Raw genomic sequence first — 18,913 nt, forward strand, 5'->3', positions numbered from 1 at the left:
ACAGCACAAACAGGCTCTAACCAGAGTAGAAAAAGAAGTGGGAGGCCGCGTTGCACAACTAAGCAAGTAGATAAGCACATTAGAGTCTCTAGTTTGAGAAACAGACGCCTCACAGGTCCCCAACTGGCATCTTCATTAAATAGTACCTGCAAAACACCAGTGTCAACATCTACAGTGAAGAGGCGGCTGCGGGATTTTGGCCTTCAGGGCAGAGTGTCAAAGAAAAAGCCATATCTGAGACTGGCCAATAAAAGAAAAAGATTAAGATGGGCAAAAGAACACAGACATTGGACAGAGGAAGACTGGAAAAAAGTGTTGTGGACGGATGAATCCAAGTTTGAGGTGTTTGGATCACAAAGAAGAACGTTTGTGAGACGCAGAACAAATGAAAAGATGCTGGAAGAATGCCTGACACCATCTGTTAAGCGTGGTGGAGGTAATGTGATGGTCTGGGGTTGCTTTGGTGCTGGTAAGGTGGGAGATTTGTACAGGGTAAAAGGGATTCTGAATAAGGAAGGCTATCACTCGCAACGCCATGCCATACCCAGTGGACAGCGCTTGATTGGAACCAATTTCATCCTACAACAGGACAATGACCCTAAACACACCTCCAAATTGTGCAAGAACTATTTACAGCAGAAGCAGCAGCTGGTATTCTATCATAGGTAATGGAGTGGCCAGCGCAGTCACCAGATCTGAACCCCATTGAGCTGTTGTGGGAGCAGCTGGACCGTATGGTACGCCAGAAGTGCCCATCCAACCAATCCAACTTGTGGGAGCTGCTTCTAGAAGCGTGGGGTGCAATTTCTCCAGCTTACCTCAACAGATTAATAGCTAGAATGCCAAAGGTGTGCAATGCTGGAATTGCTGCAAAAGGAGGATTCTTTGACAAAAGCAAAGTTTGATGTAAAAACAATGTTATTTCAAATACAAATCATTATTTCTAACCTTGTCAATGTCTTGACTCCATTTTCTATTCATTTCACAACGTATGGTGGTGAATAAGTGTGACTTTTCATGGAAAACACAAAATTGTTTGGGTGACCCCAAACTTTTGAACGGTAGTGTGTGTGTATATATATATATATATATATATATATATATATATATATATATATATATATATATATATATTATATTACACATACATGCATACACACTGCTGTAGAATATGTTGGCGCTATAGAAAAAACATGAATATATAAATAAATAAAAAGCCTCGTATGCATTACCTGTGCACTCTGTGTGATCTCTTCTCGTTCTTTCACGGTCATGTAGGCCAAGGCATCTGTGGGTTCTCTTTCACATGGATCATGTAAACCTGGCCCTCCTGTATTACAGACATACAATCTGATTATGAAGAGCAGTGTCTTAAAAGTAATACTGTCATTTACTACAATGAGTCTCATTATGTTTTCTTTAAAAGCAGGTGCGCACATGGTAGAATTCTAAAAAAGCTCATTCTCAAAATTTAAGGCGAATAGTAAATAACAAAGAAAAAAAAATCTGAACGTTCAGTTTAAAATGTTTAATCCACTTCGTACAATCCTTTTTTTTGTCAATGTCTTTTTACATTACACGATTTCTCGACCACTGGTGGCTGCAAACAAGCACAGGATCAGTGCTCGTTTGCGGTACTTTAACACGGCAAGAAAAATTGAGTAGCTGGGCTGCACGAATAATCCTTGTATCATTCGTGTAGCCATGGAGACTGACAGCATGGATATACATATACCGTTTCAAGATCATACATCAGTACATACTTACCTAGTGAGCTGCTGCTGTAATCTAGCATCCTGTTCTCCCATCAAGGCACTCTGTCTTCAGGCCCTCTCCCTCCGGCTGTCAATCATTCTGGAGAAGGCGGGACCTGGCAGTATAGCGACTGGACGGGAGAGCTGGAGAACAGTATGCCAGATCACAGCACCAGCACACTAGGTAAGTATGATCTGTAAACTGACAGCAGAGATATATGTATATTTGCCTTCATAGTTATTGGTCTCACATCCAACTATTTACCCAGGAACATGTGCAGCCGATGACGATAAATTTTTAAGACTGCTGTGACTTTTACATGGGCCATTTATAGGCCGCAGGAGCATTTCAAGCAACACTCCTGGATGATAATCAGCCCGTGTAAAAGGTCTTTTAGAAAAGTCCTGCACTAATAAGTTGATTACTTTGATCTCAATGATCAGCTGTAATCCATGGGGAAAGGGAAAGAATCAGGACACCAGTTTCTGCACATACAGAATCTTGGTCCTGTGAGGCAGAACAGACACAGATTATACACATTATATACATTTCGAGGTGGTAATGCCTTCTCCCCAGATGCAAAGACAATACCATTGTTGCATTAGGGTAGAGGTGTTACCATCCTGCTATGTGCATGGTGCGGAGTAAAAAGTATGAGAGTAGAGTCTATCATCTTAAGATGGTGTGATTTAGTTAGCATTCGCCGTTCTGACCTGGGGCAGGATTGATGTCTGACGCCATACCCTGATGTATATCAGCCATACGCTGATATAAGTTGCAACATGTACTCCCCTATAAGGGCATTCATGCTTATATTGCTTATAGAGATGTGCAAACCTCGAGCATGCTCAAGTCGATCCGAACCCGAACTTTCGGCATTTGATTAGCGGGGGCTGCTGAAGTTGGATAAAGCCCTAAGGCTATGTGGAAATCATGGATATAGTCATTGGCTGTATCCGGGTTTTCCAGACAACCTTAGAGCTTTATCCAAGTTCAGCAGCCCCGGCTAATCAAATGCCGAACGTTCGGGTTTAGATCGACTCGAACCTGGTTAGCTCATCTCTAATTGCTTATAATTCTTATTCAAATGGTTTGGATGTACTATCTGATAAGTGACCAGTCATTTTCTTTATATATCTTTGCAAGTTCTCTGCAGTGCCACCTCAGGAACACAGACTTTCCAGGTCCTGCAGAGTGAGAGTCCATCTCTTCTCTACCTACTACATGACAGTCCTCAACTGGTATCTGGTCTATTAAAGTGTCACTGTTGTTTAAATTTTTTTGCAGAAATCAATAGTAAGGGCGATTTTAAGAAACTTTGTAATTGGGTTTATTAGCCGAAAAATGCATTTTTATCATGAAAAAGCAGTTTGAAGGTCTACCCCCTGTCTTCATGGTTATCTATGGAGAGAGGAGGGGTGAAGGGAGATGAGGCACCAAAACAGGACAACAAAGTTAATTTACAGCTACATCACCGGGCTATCTCCTCTGAAGTCAGTACTGACCTCTCAATACCGGCTTTCACACAGCTCCCACTGTGTAATCGTTTGTTTTCTGCTCTCTACCGGTGACTAATCCCTCCTCCCCCCTCCCCAGATTAGAAAGGGCATGTCTGATGTAAACAAGACATTATTTCCTTATAATGAGCAGTGAATGAGAACGATAGGGGGGGGCTGGGAGGACCTGAGGAAAGTCTTTTTAAATGCCTATTTGCCTCATAAACCCAATTACAAAGTTTCTTAAAGTCGCCTGTACCGTTGATTCCTGCAAAAAAAAAAAAAACGACAGTGGCACTTTAAGTCACAATCCCCTTACAAAGTTTTAGGGTGCGTTCACACCTACCGGATCCGCAGCTGATTTTCATGCTGCGAGTTTGCAGCGAAATCAGCTGCAGATCCTGTACTGTGAATCTCAATGGGTCCCATACACCCAGTGGATCCGCTGCCTGCATGGGACCCGGCCCCTTTAACCCATGCGCCGCCGCCGCCCGCAGCTTACAGCCCCGGCCCCCTTAAACCCCCACACGTCGCCCCCCCCCCATGCTTGATTGCATACATCACCTGCTCGGGCGGTGGCGGCGGCGCATGGGTTAAAGGGGCCGGGTCCCATGCAGGCAGCGGATCCGCTGGGTGTATGGGACCCATTGAGATTCACAGTACAGGATCCGCAGCTGATTTCGCTGCAAACTCGCAGCATGAAAATCAGCTGCGGATCCGGTAGGTGTGAACGCACCCTTACAATGGATTTTCTGACCAAAGAAAAAATAGAGTTGCAAGATAACTTGTACCGGCTTCCTCTATTTCAACAGAGTTCTATAGTCTTTTAAAAGAATTATTAAGTAACCAAGCACTAAATATAAACCTAGTTGGTAACGTGTAAACCCTTTGTAAGCCCTGGCTAAAGCGTGCATATGCTGATTTCTACGTGTGTAATGTCTGTATTCACTACTATGAGTAAACACATGCAGCCACAATCCCTGAGACCGCTGCTTGACATCAAGCCTATTTCACGCTCAGTTAAAGGGTAAAGAATATATTTTATGGTATAGCAAATATGCCTTAAAGCTGTCAGCAGTCAGGGTCCCAGAGCTGGAAACTATTGCTTTATAATAATTCCTTTATTTGTATAGTGGCAACTGATTCTGCAGCACTTCCTGTCCTGACCTTAGTGTCCTCCATAGGCATATAGAGGCTCAATGGTGGACACTGGGGGTGGGGCATGGTCACATGCTCCTCCATGTCGGCCATCTTATGGACAGACTCACCACAGAGCAGAGCAGGGCAGCACAGCCTGGAGGAGGGCAGTCTTATTTTAGCTATATAAGGTACACAGGGAGCTTCTGTCAATATATACAGTGAGTACAGTTACTAATACTGTACACTGAGCAATTTTACTATAAAGTGGCCAACCCCTTTGAAAGAAACAAAAAGGTATAAAAGAGGGGAAAGTTGGAAAGGAAAAATCATTACTTAAACCGTTTAAGCAGTGGATTCTGTCACTTCATCTAAAGGGTGCAGACTATGCTGTTCTTCTATTTTTAGTTTCATAGACTCCACAGCCAGAACACTTTGCAAAAAAATAAGGACACACTTATGCGTTGTGGTAAAATAACATCTTAATGGCCCATCATCAGTGTGCAGTTTAAATAATCTTACCAGGCAAAATGATGCCAGATGCCAGGCATTCCATGACTCTCCGCAATGCCTCCCCGGCACCCAGGGGCCTGTTACACGTTCCTATTGCTTTTTCACATATGATTTCTAGTGGCTGGGAGAAACAAATTGTTGAAAGTATGAGCACAGATCTGCAATGCTATAATAATCTGCACAATACAATACAAAATGACTGTACTATTTGTTTTAATACACATTAGCATGCTTATGGCTATTAAAGGGTAACCATCATTTTGATGCAGCAGTAGGATACACATTTAAAGGGGTTATCCAGCATTATAAAAACATGGCCACTTTCTTACAGAAACACGACGGTGCGTTTTGCAAAAGTCCATCCAAACTGGAGACTAGAGTTGTGCTGTCTCTGGAAGAAAGTGGCCATGTTTTTCTAACAGTGGACTTTGCACCAAGTCGGAACTGCTAGAAGTCGCATAGACTTGTATTGCAAGTGTATTGCAATACAAGTTTATAGACTTGGTGGGAAGTCGGAATGCATATCCTGCCGCTGCGGCAAGACAGTAGTTACCTTTTAACAGGGCGACAAATAAAGCCTACTGGATCCCACCCCCCAATTACAGAGCCAAACTCACCCATCCTTTCAGCCGTGCCCAGGTGGGGACTCTGTTGCACAAATCACGCAGAATGCGAAGTACAATTACACAAGATTTTAATCCATTTGCTCTTGCCTGGAATAGACAAAATGGTTCCAGTTCTGCTGCTGTGTTCACTCTTTAACCTTAACCTACAAAGGCCTCGGACAGATTCTTTAATGTGATTACTGAGTAGTAAATGATTAAATTCATGCAAAGAAAGTTACAGAATGACAAAACATCCATGTTTAGAAAGGTCAGGCTTTATATAGAACTGAAAAGCTTCATGTAAAGATTGCTTTTGTAGCCTCATGATCATGGCGTGTCAGCTAGCACTACTGCGTCTAAACCCATCAGGACAGCGACAGTGCCACCTGTGGGCTGGGCAGAAGGCCACACGTGGGCGTGATTTACATGTGCACAATAAGGTGACTGCCAGTCGTGCGTCTCAACAAGGAGGGAAACTGCATCAACCGGTTATTGTTTTTTTGGGCCGCATAGATGGCACTGCTGCTTATAGCAAGCATGACTATAAATCTAGAATTATATACTACTCAGATCTATTAGAATGGATTACAGTGCATGAATTCATGAGGTCGTAAAGAAATTAAATGAAAACCTCATAAGGCTACAATAACAATAAGGTAAGAACAAATAGCCAACCTGAAACCATTTGGCATGTCGCAGAGACGCCAAGGCGTTCAGGCATTTCTGCCTGTCCAATAAGTCCGGAGGATCTTTCATCGCAACATTTTCTACTGATAAGATGGGATAAAAAAAAAAGACAGATACAATTTGACCAAGGGGATTCTGTCACAGGAAGAGTATGGCAGCATCTGAACAAGCTAATAAGACTCCCAGAGAAACTGAATGGTTCACAAAGTGCACGGCGGTTATATTATCCAAAGGCCATTCAAGTAGTAATGTGCAACACAAAGCAAAAGGAGGCATTCACTTCCAGTTTACAAATCGATAACAGCTATGTACCATCTGGGATCTTATTAAAAATGCACAACATGTTTCAGGACGGGAAAATATGCAAATAGCACTTCTTGACTCTCCCTGCGACGGCCATGGCCACAGTCCGTATCTCTAATTCATTCCCGAGTTTTCAATGCCAATTTTTTTTTATTTAGGGGGAAATAAAATCGTTATTAGCTAAATAAGTGGATTTATTTACGGTAAGAAGTGTCGGGATTGAATATAATAGGGGAAGATGGTGACTATATCAGAGGGGAGACCAGAGCGCATGATCATCATTTCATACAGTGCGATTCCCCACAGCAAGGTTAAAATGAAAGCTATAAATCTGAATGGTAAAGATCGCTGTGGCTTAAAGCCATTACATCCGGTAATATTTCACGAGCAGTGTTTTCATTGAGATGTTTTATCTATCATATTGTGAGCGTTAATGCAGGTTATCTCAATGGGATACTCCGGCTGCCGGCAATATGGCTGTTCACGTTGGGATCGGTAGAGTTTAGGAACATGGGGAAGAAAAAAGGGGGAAAGAAATCAATACTAATAATAATAATCAAAAAAATTAATATTATATTTATATATATATATATAATCTATCTATATATCTATATCTATATATCTATATCTATATATATATATATATATATATATATATATATATATATCACTATGTAGGAGATGTGTGAATCCACATTAGGGTCCATTCTCCACCCCTTGTAAAGGAAGCCTTATATGCCGAAATCCGACTTATCGGTGGTGGAGCAACAGCAAGTGGCACCATCATGGCATTAGCAGAGCCATGTAATAAAAATAGTGTGTGTGTAATAAGTCACCCTACAAAACCCTGCTGGGAAGAAAACTAAACAAAAAAAAACCCCGGCATGGGCTGTATCCATGTTTTCCTAGACTTCCTACGGCTTCATCCAACTTCTTCAGCTACCTGTATTCCAATGCACCTTACCTTATCACTAGTGGCCAGCTTTAGTATCGGTATATCTATTCCTCCCTGTTATATGGTGCTCGGAACTCCCAAAATAGGAGAATCCCTTTAACGTACTATACAGGGATTTTGCCGTGTAAATTGTGTAACTGGTTTACCACGCTAGGCGGTAAGCCTTCATGCCAGGATTTTTTTTACATCAATTTTTCTATTTATTTTGCGTTTTGGTGATCCAACACACACATCCCTAAACCAAAATTAATTTTTATTGGTAGCAAAGCAAAAAAACCCCAGCTCTGACAGCAGGTATACGTTCTTAGTGAAGTGTCAAGAAATAGGGGCTTGCGTATCAATGTGACATATGCCGTAAAATGGCATAAGCACACTGTAAAAGTATAGATGCGCGCGCAGACGTACAGGAGGACTGGGATTCGAGGCATTTATTTTAGATTCTATTTTTTATCTAGGGAACGTGTGGGATTGTTTCATCTTTAGAGACATCTGCGGATTCTCATATTCCCCCCAGTTAATGAAGCTCACAGGTTGATAGCTAAGACATCAAAATGAAATCCTGCCTTCTAAAAATGATCAAACGCTAAAGGATTCGATCCATTAATATTGCATTGTTTAGAACGTCAAATACGCCTTGCTAAACGTGTGCTATGGGGAAGGGGGGCTTGTGGCTTCTCTTGATCAGGCTCGGTGTTACCGTTCATGTTTTCCCCAGCGTCAGAAGTGCTACAGACATATTTTCCGTCCTGACGAACTCCACAGCAGATGTTTGCATTGCATTGTTTCTTGCTAACATGTTCAAAACGTCAGCGCTCAGATTAGATACTCCCGGTCCCCTTAGGGGATATTGGCGAAGGTTTAAAGGTGCAGTCCAATGAATAAAACACATGGAGGTGCAGCAGGGCATAAACAATTTGTCACATAGAGATGCTGCTCAGCTCAGGAATGGTGATCAGAGGCGAAGCACGCCACAGGCTATGAGGATCTAACATCCTAAGGAAAAAGGACATGGATCTAAAAGCCTTGTTGTTTTAATATTTAAGCTGCGACCACCTAATCCAGAACCTTACAGAAGAAACAGTGTTATAGAAGATAAGAAGGGAACGTCACCGAGTCTGTTTATAAGGGGGCCAGGACAGCTGAACCCCCCATGACCCCTACCGAGACAGAGGTGTTGATGGCTGCAATAACACTGCAAACTGCGCTACCCTAAAGGTAAAAGTACAGGAAAGCCTAACGCCTACGTGAAATATATCAACAAAAAGAGGCCAATTAGAGGTCAAAATAGCCCCTCAGACCTTCATAAGGCTGGTATAATATATAATATACTAAATGAAAGATGTATTCAACATGCTCCAAACTCCAGCTAAAAATGTGCAATGTGAAAAGAGCCTAATACTAATGTGAACATTTTCTCTTTTTCTCCACCTCCATTCATGTTTGTATACATCTAACCCCTTTAATTGACAAACACTAGGCTACAAAGCAGGCACGGAAGTGGTTAATAAGAGGTGGACTATCCTGTTGAGAAACGCCCCCTTGACTCCTGAGCCTCACTTACCTATTAAAAATAAGGCTTATATCTCAGCTCTGGAAAGGATTATGGAGATAAAGAAGGTATGCCCAGAATCCCTATGAGAACTCTATACAGCTTTTAGGAACCTTTTTTCCCTCCGGACACATCCACATTAAACCCCACCACTCTGTTCACAACTTCCAACAGCTTCGATAGGAGGGCAGCACTATAAGTGCAGCGTCATTTTTCACATCAGTGGGGCCTGTTAAGTGCCAGTGGTTGCAAATTTAAGACAGGGAATGGGAAAGAGAGAGAGAAAGAGAGAAAGAGAGAAAGAAAGAAAGAAAGAAAGAAAGAAAGAAAGAAAGAAAGAAAGAAAGAAAGAAAGAAAGAAAGAAAGAAAGAAAGAAAGAAAGAAAGAAAGAAAGAAAGAAAGAAAGAAAGAAAGAAAGAAACAGACAGACACACAGAGTGACACACAGACAGAGAGACACAGGCAGGGAGAGAGAGAGATACAAACACAGAGAGAGAGAGAGAGAGAGAGAGAGAGAGAGAGAGAGAGACAGAAAGATAGATCGAGAGACAAAGATAGAGAGACAGAGAAAGAGACAGAAAGATAGATCGAGAGACAAAGATAGAGAGACAGAGAAAGAGACAGAGAGAGAGAGAGAGAGACACACACACACACACACAGGGTGACACAGAGAGAGAGGCACACACACACAGAGGGAAGCGCACACACACAGAATGGGAGCGAGAGACACAGAGAGAGAGAGAGAGAGAGAGAGAGAGAGAGGATGGATATCTTTACTTCTGTCAGCTGCTGTCTATGGAAATTTCTGCTGTCACTTTCCTAAGTTATATGATGTCTAAAACTAGAAAAATTATGACATTATGTCTATGTTCAAAGGCAAAGTGAGCAGTGTTGTGCCCAAACTGACTATTATGGCCTGTCGGTCAGACATGACACTAAGAACTCATGAGAGGACCAGCTGTCTGACTCCCAGACCAGATTGGCCCTGAAGAAGAAAAAACAAAAAACAAATTAAGATAGCAGACTGGCGGACTGCACCTTTAAACCTGGGGGTCCCAGGCATAGCTTGCAAAGCACATGGGATTCAGCCATTTCACTTCAATGTGAACATCTGCTCCAAGTTCACATATAAATTGGAAAGAAACTACAGTAAATGAGTGGTTATGAAGAACTGAAATCACAGACTGAAAGGCTGCAAAAATGTGCTAATCTCCAGAAAACCAGAAATCATCACTTTTGGGTAAAGCATTAACATCTTTTTTTTTTTTTTTTCTGTTGGGTCAGTGGTACAATGGATTGAGGATCTTGACAGGCACTGGGAGTTGCAGAGCTAACATATTCCGCTAATCCTTCTAATAGATTGCTGGGACCGTGCACATACTCACTTATATTGGAGATTGCAGGTGTGAAAATACAGGCTTAGCCTAGATAGCAGACACATTATAAAAGTTACAATAGCACAGGCATCGGGGAGGGGACGGGGAGCGCTTTTAGACATAGATTGTGTGTGAATTTCTAGCCTAGCCGGCAAAAAGATCTGCTAAATAATGAGCAGGTGATTTGCATATGTTCCCTTCTTCCTAAATGGCCCTGGCAGGGCAGATAACACATTAATTATTACTCATTACGAATTACTACTGTGATCTCTGGGCAGTCTGTGCAAGCTATGGTTAAGCCTCATGCACGCAAATGTTAATTTCAAGCATTTAAAGCTCGTTTAACACTCATTAGAAAAGCCTATTACACGTGCCAGGATTCTGGAAGGGAGAGAGCAGAGTCTCTGACAAGCCTCTGTGCCACTCGGTCTATGCCATGGCTGCCAGCAATGTAATAGCAAGGTAACACTGCTTATAGCATCCTGGAGAGAATGCCTGACGGGCAAACTGCAGTGTTTCCTGGAAATAAACGGATGTATGAAGGGTTACCATAAACCCCAAAACCTTAGAAAAATATCACAATCAGCTGCCAACACCTCTGTGAATGGCCTGGCATTGGCCCCATTCAATTCAATGGCCGGGCGGTGCCCTCGGAAAATAACCCATGGTCACTAGGCGACTACACGAAGGTCATTGAATTAAACGTGGTTCGTGGCAACCTGGGCACATATGCATCGATACATGAATTTGAGATTTTGCCAAAATAGGCTAGGTCCAAACGGATGAAAAAAAAACTGATGCTTGTGTGTGCATCCGTTTTGAGCAGTTTTTCTATTGACTTAACAGGCACAAAAACGAGGTTGACTACGTTTTTGTGTCCGTTAAAAAAAAACATCCGTTATTTTAAATAATGGAAGTTAATGGAAAAACGGATCAAAATGGATGCTTAAAAATGCATGAGTTTTTTTCCATCTGTTTTTCATCCTTTTTTATGCAAAAAAGGAAGAGAAAAACGGATTGAAAAAAACGTAGTGTGAACCCAGCCATATCCGTGCCTCGGAGGCAAAAATCTCGTTGTGAACAAGGCTTAAAGGGAGTGATGTTAAGGGAAAAGGTTCAGTAGGACTAGTAATTTATATTCTCTCGGAGTCCAGTGGGAGGAGTTATCTGTGATTGACAGTTTACAAACAGAATAGCTGTCTATCAATCAGTAAAACTGTCTAATAAACGTTTAAGCCCAGAATGAGCAGAGATTTAGTGTTCCTGTCATAAAGGGCATATCTAAAGTATGATCAGTCGGGGTCCAGAGGTGCTGAGGCCTATTAACCTTGAGTGGAGAGAAACACTCAGCTAAAAACTCTCAGACCTCTGCTGCTTCTCCCTGTTTATTTCTTGTGATCAGCAGAGGTCACAGAACTCGACTGATCAAAACTTTTCACATCTGTTTTTTTTTTTTTTGGACAATAGCACCAAAAAGGAGATGCATAAGTGACATTCCAGTTTTTAGAAAGGGATGGGGAACCTGTGTCCCTCCAGCTGTTGCAAAACTACAATTCCCATCATGCCTTGACAGCCAAAGCCCAGGCATGATGAGAATTGTTGCTTTGCAATAGTTGGAGGGCCGCAGGTTCCCCATCCCTGACTTAGATACTGGAGGAAAAGATGGCCTAGTGACATACTTTATGTTGTCTCCTCTCCTTGCTAAATGTGAAGTGGAGTGAGGGTGGGAAACACTAGGTAGTGCCCTGTTCACAATACAGACAATAGTACAGGATCAGGGCACTATTTCCCCTGACCGTAACCAGGGAGAACCATCCCTGAACAGATCTGCTCATCTTCTCCAGCTCTATTACATGTAGCTGGAAGATCAGATGGCATGCTCAACATGACAGCTTCCCTTTAAAGATTCAGCACTGGGTATCGGCGCTAACTGAGCCCTGTCTCCAAGGCATGGACGTCACTGTCTTCTAAGTAACAAGGAATCTTCGAGAACACATCTCAAAACTTCCAAGAACTAACATGGTGACTAGCGGGAGCGATCATCTACCTGGCACAATAGGTTATATCATGTGTCTGCAGTCTAGTATACGCTCACCGTAAAAATTGAAGTGAAGAGGTTTGTGAGGGAGTTCTCGGTTACCCGACTATGCTTCTAGCATCATTACAGCCTTTGTAGAATAGCGCAGCGTGGCTCTACCTCCCAGTGCACGGCGGGACATCAATTATAAGATGCATCTCATTTATTACCCTCTAGCACAGCATTTTTGTGCAGCCAGTCAGCACCTGTGGGCAGAATCCTATCCAAAGTACAGATGAAAGGATCATGGGGTGAGGGCAAGAAGAAAACAGACTTGCATCAGACTGTCTTGTACATTAACATCATTAGAATGAAGTGTCTTCATGCTCTGCTAGGAAGCTAGGCCCAGACTTGTTGTAAGAGGCTTCAATTTTTGATTATCGGCTCTTATGAACAGGGACCAGTTGCACATAGCCTGAATGTGTTAAAGCAGAATACAACGTTCTCACGCCCTTTGATACAACAAAAATCCATCCATCCTTGAATAATGTTTATCTATGTACCAACCCATTATGATAAAAGAGCAACTTAAAGCAACAACTAAAATGAATCCTCACCTTTAAACATCATGGTGTCCCAAAATTCTGTGCTTAAAGGGGGTTTTCAGCGCTACAAAAACATGGCCATTTCCTTCCAGAGACAGCCCCACTTTTGTCTCCAGCTTGGGCGAGGTTTTGCTGCTCAGTTCCATTGAAATGAATGGAGCTTAATTGCAAACTGCACCTGAACTGGAGACAAGAGTCGTGCGGTCTCTGAAAGAAAGTGGCCATGTTTTTGTAGCACTGGATAACCCCTTTAATATATTTTTATAATGACGGGAGCTCCAGATCCCCAGTATAAAGTAAACAGGGTATTCTCCTTCCAGCAGGTTGTCCCCTATCCTCAGGATATTGGATAGCCAGGAGATTGGTGGGGGGTCCAGCTGCTGGACGCTAAAGGCCCTTTTACATGGGCCAGTTACTAGAAACGCTTTTTCAGCCGCTTATAGGCTGGGTTTACACTACGTATATTTCAGTCAGTATTGTGGTCCTCATATTGCAACCAAAACCAGGAGTGGATTAAAAACACAGAAAGGATCTGTTCACACCATGTTGAAATTGAGTGGATGGCCGCCATATAACAGAAAATAACGGCCATTATTTCAATACAACAGCCGTTGTTTTAAAATAACAGCAAATATTTGCCATTAAATGGCGGCCATCCACTCAATTTCAACATTGTGTAAACAGAGCCTTTGTGTGTTTTCAATCCACTCCTGGTTTTGGATGCAATATGAGGACCACAATACTGACTGAAATATACGTAGTGTGAACCCAGCCTTAAAGTGACAGCGATCAACAGAGAAGCAGGAAATGTCTAATCCTCGGCTGATCGCATGCTTTATACTGCGGCTAATTATATCTCTATCGGCCCGAACATCTCCTTGTGTAAACAGCGGATGTGTAGCCGATAGCAATACATTTAAATAGTCGCATGAACGATACAGTGAACGTTGATGTGACCTGACCACTCGATTGCTGAATGGGTTAAAAGCAACCATGTTCGCTCATTGGACAAATTATCTTTATTCACGTCTTCATTAGGTTACCTTCATCAATCAACTAGTAGTTTGTTAGTCCTGTAGATAAGGGGGATCCCATATTTTTGGGTTAAACCTGAGAGCCAATCCAGCAAAAACCCTATTTTACTCCCCCCAGGCAAATGTAACTTTCTCGACGTAACCCCATGAGATGCTCAGAGATACATTAGGAAAGTGATCTACGGCCTACACACAAGCCCCGGTGTGAGTCGGCTAGTCACACTTGGGACCAGAAGTGGCATTTTATTGGGGATACAGAACACCTGGTAATGGGGAGAGCAGGACAGTGGTTTACCCTTCCCAACTATATACTGGGAGGGTAAAATACGGTTGGTTTAGGAGTGTCATTTTAACTCTGGGACTATAGCGGTAAGGAGGGGATTTGGAGCTCTGTCTCAGACAACCATTTATAAACAAGCACCGAATAGTAAAAGTATTCACAAACCAGCACTACATAAACTAAACTAATAATGCAGTATAAGTTATACATGTCATTTGTTTTAATGCAACAAGAAGCCATAAAAAGACAATTCTCTAATGGATTACTGTAAGCAGCACAGCAGTCTACAGTCACCTAAAGCAATACAACGCCACCTGCCCCATCCAAGCCCTACAGACTAGTGTATATAACTACGACCCTCAGTGACTCCTATACCTAAAGAGCTCATCTGTTAGTCTATGTGTGAAAATAAATAACATAGATCCCGCTAATATGTCGTGCCTGTCCTATGGGTAGCATAAATAACCAGCGAGGAGATACACCACGCCCCAAGAACAACAGAAGATGTGCAGGAAGGTCCCATTACATAACAGAGCGAAACACCAGCAGAATGATATATAAATGAGGTCAGCCCATGAAGACACAAGCATCATTCTGACTGCATGAAGTACACACAGGACAGGTCCACTGCACCTACGCTGCTCGGTGTTGTTAGGATATAGATTAGCATAGTCAAAAACCATACCTCGGGAAATATTGGTCAGTTATACCCATATCATGATGGATGTGTGAATTGAGCAGTTATATAACATAAGGGAATACAGATACAATGCCTGATCACGGTAGTGAAGGAGGGGTTGGGATCTGTAAATGATGTAAAAGTGTAAGATATTACAAGAGCTTGATATCTCTGAGACATCGCTATACAGAAAACTCCAGATGCACAATAAAATTTATTTCCACCTAATAATCATAAATCCACATGACAATATAAGTCCAGAAGACAATCTCTTCTGCTACAGGGTCAAAAATGCTAAGCAGCTGCCTCTACTTGAGATGGCCAATTGTACCCCAGTCCCTCGCCCACTAAACATGCAGCAGTAAGGGGATGTAACACTGCTTAACTAAGTGGCTCTATAGGTCTTCTCTTTAAGGGCAGCATAAAATAGAGGGAGGCACTGAACTTAGGGATACATGGATGTCTACGTTTCCCAGGCCAAGTTAAAGAGGCATGGTCTAAATATGCCAAATCTGGCACCTTAACATCTTGCCCAGAGTTCAAGAGCCAAGTTGAGCTGCAGCACGCATGCTTCCTCCTCCCCTCTCTTCCTTGACTGATTGACTTACATGGGTTGTCTTCTACCACAAAGCCCTTTATATCAAACATGCAGAATGGGGTGGTTGAGGGGGCAGGCATGCATGCTGCAGCTCAGTTAAGAGCTCTATGTACCATCTACAGTTCTGGACATGATATAGAGCGGACAGATTCCCTTTAAACTAAGCAGTCTACAGATATGCCAGACACATCAATCAGACTAGAAAAATCTGGTGCATTCAAAAGACGTTAAAGTTCTAGGAAATCTAGGATAGCATGTTCAGTTTACATGCTGTGGAAAATACTTGTATGTCCTGCTTTTCCAATCCACCCACACTGATGGCGCTGCTTATATACAGGGAAAGCTGTCAATCACTAAGTGGGTGGGAGATGCAGGACTATATATGAGTTATATATCCCTTAGCTCAGCAACTTCCTCTTTCCTATGCAATTTACACATAGGGAAATATAAGACCAATTTTCTAACTTCTGCAATGTGTTTTAGGGGTAAATGCTATATATAATGTGTGTGTGTGTGTGGTGTTCCTACAACAGCTTTTTTTTTTTTTTTTTTTTTTTGAAGGATTACGGCAAAGGGTAAAAGGGCAGTAAAACTAATTCCACAATACAACTTCCTGTCTAGCAAGCTGTCAGACAGGAAGTGACAGCCGCTGCTGGGGGCAGGCCAGATCAGGACACTAATGACAATAAGGTTTTTTTCCCAGACTAAATGTTCGTTACATACATAAATAAGGTGACTTCAAAAACGGTTATCACTTACCAATAGTACTATTAATACAAAATGTGCAATATGCTACAACCCCTCCATTCATGCAATTAGTGAGGTTGACCGTGATGTGTTCCTTTAAGTGACAACATGTCTAGAGCCAATAAAGAGACATCACTGGCGCCTAAAGGTGCCCATACACCTTAAAGTAAGATCAGAGTATACCACCCCTGCTGGCAGGTTTTATAAGGTGTATGGCGGTAGTCAGATGACATGCTGAGATTACTAGTCATGGAAAATGTATGGGCATCTTAAAAGGGTTAAGCAAGATTAGAAAAATATTGCTGCTTTCCCCCAGAAACAGCACCACTCTTGTCCTCAGTTTGTTTGAGGTATTGCAGCTCAGTTCTATTGAAGTTAATGGAGCCCAGTTGTTTTTCTAACCCTGGATAACCCCTTTAAGTTTTGGGTAGTGATAACGTTTCCACCTCATTCATGTACGCAAAGATTTATTCCTGGAAAACCTACTTTAAGCATAATAAACAGAACAGATATATGTCAGCTTACAATGCAAGGAGTGGAAATCTGTGACAACTATTTGCCCAGTGATGTAGCGCTTCCCTTTTTTTTGGATAGTATCTGCATTCCCCTAGTAATGTCTAAGACACCATCAATACATTCCATTTGAAGCATGAGCGAATGTAGACAAATAACTTCTTTGATTGGCTACCATTCTTCCCAGATGGCCCCACTGACATTTCTAACTGACCAACATTTGACACTGTATAGCTGATGTTTGTGGGAAGGACAGAAAGTAGAGGGTGGGGCTAGAAAGATGGGAGGAGCGACAGGGAGTCCATCTTGCCCAGGTGGGCTGGCTGCCTCAGTTGACATGACAGAGTGTGGCCTGTTGGTCAAAGGTCTGACATAGGTCCAGTGTTGCTTGGCAAGTTTGTAGGGACAGGCTTGGGAAGCTGAAGCAAATATTACAGACCATAAAATGAAGAGGGATAGGGGGGAAAAAAAACAAGAGAAATAAAAATAAAGAAAATCATGACCACATTAGTACTATGTTACTTATGACTTACCCAACCTCATAGCTGCTACAAGCACATTATGAAAAGGTTGAATTGGATTTGTCGAAACTGAATAAAAGGTCATATATAGCAGGATATGGGTTATATGTTCGTGAGGTTTACTGTGTATATGTGTATATATATACGTTTAAGAAAGGACTCTGTTCATGTTATTCGAAGGCCAAAAAAACAGCACTGAGGTTGTGTAGCAGAATCTGTTCAGTACCACAAAATGAAAGACTTCAAAGTAAGACAATTTATGTAACATTGACTATATCTATAAGTGATCAATACAATCTTTCAATGTGCATTTCAGTACCAGGAACCAGATGAGAAGGAGGGGAGGGGGGCAAAAAAAGAAGCAAGTCATCTAAGCATAAGACAGGTCCCTAGGAGGTAATAAATGTTGGAGAGGGTTGGTGGACGCTGCTGAACAACCTGCTCCTCACAACATCCGACAGAAGAAAGCCCAAGTACCTCCACCTGCTCTGTCCTCCTCTTCTCGGAATAACGGGGACGTTAGGATAACTTTAAGAGACAACCTGGGTTCCTTTGAATTATGTATGATTATCGATGCGTCGTCTATGGAGTGTTCCACGTGATAGGTCTCTTCTGTGAGTTTCTGGATAAAAAGGAAGGAGGTTAAAAGAGGTAAAAATTGTCTTCTTGTAATATAAGAGTACAAATAAATGCAATTCAATGTAAAAAAAAAAAAAAAAAAAAAGAAGCAATGCTTTAAAGGAGGGATGGGGAACCTATGGCCCCAGGTGTTGCAAAACTACAATTCCTATCGTAGTTTTGCAACAGCTGAAGAACCAAAGGTTTCCCATCCTGGCTGTGAAGAAATGACATACAAGGCTAAAATCTTAGCTGCCTGTAATGGAAATCATGGGCACTTGAAGCAATTGCCATCCTGTGTTTTGGGTACTTGAAGCAATCATCACCCTGCCCTGTGGACACTTGACGTGATAGTCATCCCCGCCCTATGGACACTTGCCAATATAGTAATCTCCTCCCTGCCCTGTGGACACTTGACGTGATAGTCATCCCCGTCCTATGGACACTTGACAATATACACTCACCGGCCACTTTATTAGGTACACCATGCTAGTATTGGGTTGGACCCCCTTTTGCCTTCAGAACTGCCTCAATTCTTCGTGGCATAGATACAACAAGGTGCTGGAAGCATTCCTCAGAGATTTTGGTCCATATTGACATGATGGCATCACACAGTTGCCGCAGATTTGTCGGCTGCACATCCATGATGCGAATCTCCCGTTCCACCACATCCCAAACATGCTCTATTGGATTGAGATCTGGTGACTGTGGAGGCCATTTGAGTACAGTGAACTCATTGTCATGTTCAAGAAACCAGTCTGAGATGATTCTAGCTTTATGACATGGCGCATTATCCTGCTGAAAGTAGCCATCAGATGTTGGGTACATTGTGGTCATAAAGGGATGGACATGGTCAGCAACAATACTCAGGTAGGCTGTGGCGTTGCAACGATGCTCAATTGGTACCAAGGGGCCCAAATAGTG

General features: G+C 42.3%; 1 protein-coding gene across 4 annotated transcripts in view; it reads right to left on the reverse strand.

Annotated features, from left to right (window-relative positions):
• Positions 1 to 18,913, reverse strand: part of STRBP (spermatid perinuclear RNA binding protein) — a 59,384-nt gene that overhangs the window by 24,610 nt on the left and 15,861 nt on the right. For 2 of the 4 annotated variants that reach the window (XM_069986782.1, XM_069986778.1), the window contains exons 4-8: positions 17,849 to 17,993; positions 6,182 to 6,276; positions 5,519 to 5,614; positions 4,911 to 5,022; positions 1,233 to 1,330 (exon numbers count right to left, since the gene is read on the reverse strand). In XM_069986782.1, the coding sequence (XP_069842883.1) occupies positions 1,233 to 1,330; positions 4,911 to 5,022; positions 5,519 to 5,614; positions 6,182 to 6,276; positions 17,849 to 17,993 (546 nt within the window). The remainder of the gene's footprint in view (positions 1 to 1,232; positions 1,331 to 4,910; positions 5,023 to 5,518; positions 5,615 to 6,181; positions 6,277 to 17,848; positions 17,994 to 18,913) is intronic. The other 2 variants (XM_069986779.1, XM_069986780.1) reach the window with 2 other exon arrangements.

The sequence above is a fragment of the Dendropsophus ebraccatus genome, chromosome 10 (genome assembly GCF_027789765.1).
Source record: "Dendropsophus ebraccatus isolate aDenEbr1 chromosome 10, aDenEbr1.pat, whole genome shotgun sequence".
In the NCBI taxonomy this organism is placed as follows: Eukaryota; Metazoa; Chordata; class Amphibia; order Anura; family Hylidae; genus Dendropsophus; species Dendropsophus ebraccatus.